This window comes from Oncorhynchus mykiss, chromosome 17 (assembly GCF_013265735.2).
Source record: "Oncorhynchus mykiss isolate Arlee chromosome 17, USDA_OmykA_1.1, whole genome shotgun sequence".
Lineage (NCBI taxonomy): Eukaryota > Metazoa > Chordata > Actinopteri > Salmoniformes > Salmonidae > Oncorhynchus > Oncorhynchus mykiss.
Genome location: NC_048581.1, coordinates 9732653 through 9738652, shown reverse-complemented (window position 1 = coordinate 9738652; position 6000 = coordinate 9732653). Strand labels below are relative to the sequence as shown.

General features: G+C 49.8%; 1 protein-coding gene across 2 annotated transcripts in view; it reads left to right on the top strand.

Moving 5' to 3' along the window:
- The first annotated feature begins 4148 nt into the window (after positions 1 to 4148).
- Positions 4149 to 6000, top strand: part of LOC110494887 (pre-B-cell leukemia transcription factor 1) — a 39684-nt gene continuing 37832 nt past the window's right edge. Inside the window, exon 1 of one of the 2 annotated variants that reach the window (XM_036948847.1) lies at positions 4149 to 5434. In XM_036948847.1, the coding sequence (XP_036804742.1) occupies positions 5250 to 5434 (185 nt within the window). In that variant the 5' untranslated portion in view covers positions 4149 to 5249. The remainder of the gene's footprint in view (positions 5435 to 6000) is intronic. The other variant, XM_036948848.1, reaches the window with a different exon arrangement.

Sequence of the window (6000 nt, the reverse complement as noted above, 5' to 3'; positions counted from 1 at the left end):
CTCCCCCTCTCCCTTTCCTCTCCCCAGTCCCCCTTCTCCTTTCCTCTCCCCAGTCCCCCTTCCCATTTCCTCTCCCCAGTCCCCCCTTCCCCTTTCCTCTCCACAGTCTCCCCCTCTCCCTTTCCTCTCCCCAGTCCCCCCTCCCCCTTTCCTCTCCACAGTCCCCCCTCTCCCTTTCCTCTCCCCAGTCCCCCCTCTCCCCTTCCCCTTTCCTCTCCCCAGTCCCCCTTCCCCTTTCCTCTCCCCAGTCCCCCCTTTCCTCTCCCCAGTCCCCATCTCCGGGAGCTCTCCCCAGTCCCCCCTTCCCCTTTCCTCTCCCCCTCCCCTTCCCCTTCCTCTACCTTTCCTTTCTACTCCCCCCTCCCTCTCCCCTCTCCCAGCCCGGACGTCAATCATCCTGAAAGGAGGCGGGCTAATGACCCAATGTTCTATTCCCCCCTCCCCCCTCCTGCCATGGCAACCCAGCTGTCAATCTAGCAGGAGAGTGAGGAGGACGAGGCTTTCTGACATTCCCTCTGCTTCATTTATGGTTCAAACTGATCCAGTATGATCTTACAGCAAGCACAAAGTACATCACACACACACACAAACACAAACACACACACAGAGAGAGAGTGATGTATAATTGAGTCATTAGCTGAAGGCGTGGTCTCTGTCAGTCTGCTGTCTCTATTGGCAACGGCAGCTAAACAAAGACACCATGACTCAATCTGAACACACACGGCCCAAATGGAACCCTTTTGGAATCCTGAACTACTTTTGACCAGAATGGCACCCTTTTCCCTGTGAAGTGAACTACTTTTGACCAGAATGGCACCCTTTCCCTGTGAAGTGAACTACTTTTAACCAGAATGGCACCCTTTTCCCTGTGAAGTGAACTACTTACTTTTAACCAGGACCTAAAGGGCTCTGGTCAAAAGTAGTGATTCCATATGTGTTGTTTCATATTTTTGATGTCTTCTCTATTAATTCTACAATGTAGAAAATTGTCAAAAATAAAGAAAAACCCTTGAATGAGCAGGTGTGTCCAAACTTTTGACTGGTACTGTATTTAAACAGGAATATTCACACACGACAGATACCTGTTGTGTCCTTTTATAATGATTCAATAAGGAGGACTAGGCCTAACGCTGTGTGTGTTGTGTACATTCAGACCTGGATATCCACTCTACATGTTCCACGTTGTTCAGTTGGTCCACTGTTTAGGTAGAAACTCTATAGGCACCATTAGCATAACGCCTAGCAACCAAGGGGGTCAAAGACGAGTGGAGGCTGTGATTGGCGGAGAAGGGGTGAGTGATGGTAATGATGATGATGGTCGAGTGACACGGCTTTGTTTTGTGTTCAACGTTAGCAGGCTAATCACGCACACGCTACGTCACATCTACAAAGCTGAGGAGACATCAACATGGATACCATTTAGCAAGAGGATAAATAACAGAACCATTTAGGCTAGTATTCCAGTGTCCCAAATTGCAACCCATTTATTTTAGTGAAAAAAGCCTAGGTCAAAACTAGTGCCCTATGTAGGGAATTGGCCATAGGGCTTTTTTAAAAGTGTTTTATTTTTTAACTTGTACCCTTTTTTCTTCCCAATTTCGTGATGTCTAATTGGTAGTTACAGTCTTGTCCCATCGCCGCAACTCCCGTACGGACTCAGGAGAGGCGAATGTCGAGAGCCGAAACTCGACCCTGCCAAGCCACACTGTTTCTTGACAGATTGCTCGCTTAACCCGTAAGCCAGCCGCACCAATGTGTCTGAGGAAACACAGTACAACTGACAACTGGAGTCAGCTTGCAGGCGCCCGGAACGCCACAAGGAGTCGCTAGAGCGTGATGGGACAAGGAAATCCCGGCCCGCCAAACCCTCCCGTAACCCGGACGACGCTGGGCCAATTGTGCGCCGCCTCATGGTCTCCCGGTCACGGCTGGCTGTGACACCGCCTGGGATCAAACCAGGGTCTGTAGTGATGCCTCAAGCACTGGGGTGCAGTGCCTTAGACCTCTGCGCCATTTGGCAGGCCCCTGCCGTAAGGCTCTTGCCAAAGGTAATGCCCTATGTAGGGAATAGGGTGCCATTTGACCAAGTGTAGGCTGTTGTAGCCAACCTGCATCAGTGTCTGTATGTGTCTATGTATGACTGATGGGTCCTGAACCCTTGTCTCCTGCTCAGGAAACCAACGTCTCAAACATGAGAACAAGAGGAAATTCTCTCTTGGACCGAAAGGGTGACACTGATTTCAAGTGACAGGCACTACCTCGTCACGAGAGCGTGAGACCAACTCACCGCCTCTACATGTATGTGACTGTAGACTGTCTGTAGCATGTGTCTGTAACATGTGTCTGTAGCATGTGTTTGTAACATGTGTCTGTAGCATGTGTCTGTAGCATGTGTCTGTGACTGTAGACTGTCTGTAAACATGTGTCTATGACTGTAGACTGTGTCTGTAACATGTGTCTGTAGACTATGTCTGTAGCATGTATCTGTGACTGTAGACTGTGTCTGTAGCATGTGTCTGTGACTGTAGACTGTGTCTGTAGCATGTGTCTGTGAATGTAGACTGTGTCTGTAACATGTGTCTGTAGACTGTGTCTGTAACATGTGTCTGTAGACTGTGTCTGTAACATGTGTCTGTAGCATGTGTCTGTGACTGTAGACTGTGTCTGTAGCAAGTGTCTGTGAATGTAGACTGTGTCTGTAACATGTGTCTGTGTCTGACTGGGTAACTATGACTATGTGCGTAATCTTTATGGTATAGGTGGCAGGGCTGCTCTCCCCACAACCTGTGTTCTCTGGATCAAGCCCGTCTCCGTCTGCTACACTGGTGGCAGCAGTGGGATCAGTGCGGCATTTTAGGGTCGTTTGCAATGAGTTGAGAGAAAGTCAAATTCCATTCCAGACATCTTGGTAGGCTGGTCGGCCTGAAACTATTGCTCTGGTTCACCCAGGCTCCTGACTTCACAGTGAACGGGCTCCTGACTTCACAGTGAACGGGCTCCTGACTTCATAGTGAACGGGCTCCTGACTTCATAGTGAACGGGCTCCTGACTTCATAGTGAACGGGCTCCTGACTTCATAGTGAACGGGCTCCTGACTTCACAGTGAACGGGCTCCTGACTTCATAGTGAACGGGCTCCTGACTTCATAGTGAACGGGCTCCTGACTTCATAGTGAACGGGCTCCTGACTTCATAGTGAACGGGCTCCTGACTTCATAGTGAACGGGCTCCTGACTTCACAGTGAACGGGCTCCTGACTTCACAGTGAACGGGCTCCTGACTTCATAGTGAACAGACTCCTGACTTCATAGTGAACAGGCTCCTGACTTCACAGTGAACGGGCTCCTGACTTCATAGTGAACAGACTCCTGACTTCATAGTGAACAGGCTCCTGACTTCACAGTGAACGGGCTCCTGACTTCATAGTGAACGGGCTCCTGACTTCACAGTGAACGGGCTCCTGACTTCATAGTGAACGGGCTCCTGACTTCACAGTGAACGGGCTCCTGACTTCATAGTGAACGGGCTCCTGACTTCATAGTGAACAGGCTCCTGACTTCACAGTGAACGGGCTCCTGACTTCACAGTGAACGGGCTCCTGACTTCATAGTGAACGGGCTCCTGACCTCATAGTGAACGGGCTCCTGACTTCATAGTGAACGGGCTCCTGACTTCACAGTGAACAGGCTCTTGACTTCATAGTGAACGGGCTCCTGACTTCATAGTGAACGGGCTCCTGACTTCATAGTGAACAGGCTCCTGACTTCATAGTGAACGGGCTCCTGACTTCACAGTGAACGGGCTCCTGACTTCATAGTGAACGGGCTCCTGACTTCACAGTGAACGGGCTCCTGACTTCACAGTGAACGGGCTCCTGACTTCATAGTGAACGGGCTCCTTGAAACGTGAAGCTTTCATATGGCTGTCTTGGGGTGGGACAGTTAGGCTACATGAGAAGGCCCTCCAAGCCATCACAACAACAATAACACTGTCAACAATGCTGCTTGTTTCCATGGTGCTGCTGCTGCCGCTGCTGAACACCATATGAGAGCTGAGAGGAGCCCACCCCCCGCGGTGAGATGTGGAATTGCATATTATCCTCCCCAGCGTGCGCTGTGTGTGTGTGTGTGTGTGTGTGTGTAGTGGGAGAACGGGCCAGGCGAGGGAGCCGGATAAAGAAAGGAGAGCAGAGGAGAAGGAAAAAAACTGCCGAGAAGAGAGGGGAGCAAAGCAGCGCTATTCGACCAACGGATAGGACAAGGCCAGCCACGGCTGGTCGGACGGGTTGGAGTTTATTAAAAATATGTATTTTATTCCTTCGTTTTATTTGATCCTGTAGGCTACTAGCTACAATACTTCTTCCCAGCCGTGCAGGTTTTTCCTGGGAAAAGAAGGCAACGAAAACGGACACGGGGATTTCTGTGGACTAGTAACGTTAGCCGAGCTGTTGTAGGCTAGTGTGGCGCTACTCTTCTTTCTCATTGTTAGAAAAACACGGAGATACATGGTGGTTGGATTCCAAACTGGTTCGCCTACATTCCCCGTCGCTTTCCACGAGACCGCGCTTGGATATCGGCCGGATTATTAATTTGTCGAACGCAGGAGTAACATTTGTGACAAGCTAGTCTGCTAATTGTTGCCATTTTTCTCCCTGGCAGCGGCAGCTCGGTTCGTTCTCCCTCCCCCTCTTTGTCGTTCGCCAAGCTGACCATTTTAAAGGCAGCTCTACCTTTCCAGGCTTTATTTTCCCCCCCGTGGCCTCCTCGCTCCCTCTATCTGCCTCGACCGTGGAACTACTGTTAGAACCCTGCATCCGTGTTCGACTCGGAATGCAAAATAAATCTAGGCCGGGTTATGCCAAAGAAAATAGTGTTTATTTGTTTACAAATACTGTGTAGGCCCAGATCGACCGTTTACTTGCTTTTTTGTTTAACATAGACAATTGCATGTTTACAGCTTGCTTGCTGCTATTGGTCATTTGAACGAGCAATGGCATTTTGTAGTTAGTTTGATTTCTTCCTTTGTTTATTGGCTACTTTTCATAGTTTAGTTTGTCTTCCTTTGTTTATTGGCTACTTTGAAACACTCGGTGTTTCGAGTCAGGGACATTAAACTGTAAAAGGCAACTGGCCTGGGCTACCTCTGGGGAAAAACACATACTATCTTCTCATCTTCCTCCCTTCATCGGACAACGGTCACCTTTTCCCTCCCTAGTTTTGTCGCAAAAACGGCGAGATTTTTCTGAAAGGCATGGAGGACCAGGCCCGCATGATGTCGGGTCTCGTCGGGCTGTCCGGACTGTCTCAGGTCGACGTGGGGGACCATGACGCCGGGAGGAAGCAGCACTCCCTCGGCCAGCCGCAGCAGGACATCGGGGATATCCTCCAGCAGATCATGGCCATCACGGACGAGAGTCTCGACGAGGCCCAGGCCAGGTAACACCTTCCCCGAGGAGAGGAGGGCTGGAGCACAGGGAAGAGATCCATGTAGACAGGGGATCCATGTTGATGTCACCACTCTTATATGATCCAGGATCGTTATACGACATATTAGACCCGAGCTTATGTTTTATGTGGTGTAAAGATAAAACTGACCCAAGATCAGATATTAGGGGCACCTCTTTGCTTGGTGAATAGTAAGAAGCAGGGCACATGATGGAGTACGTGGATCCAGGGGAGAGGAGCCTGCGTGGTGAATTTCTGGCCATAATAACAACGGATTTCACATCGTCTCTTTGACACTCACACAGGCTACACACCACCAGTCCCAGTGCGCTGGTCGGTTACAGCAGTGGTCATTAATTCAGGCTGGTTAATTAATAGTCTCTCGTGTCGTTATGGCACCAGTCTGTGTGCGCAGACTGACCTCGCTTTTATTTGCTGTACTTTACTGCGCCGTGACGTAACGTTGAGCTCCACACTCAAGACCGTGTAATTTGCACCTGCCGCGTTTTAAAATATACACTGGGCGATTACATTTTTATTAGCAGTATGCTTTCAGT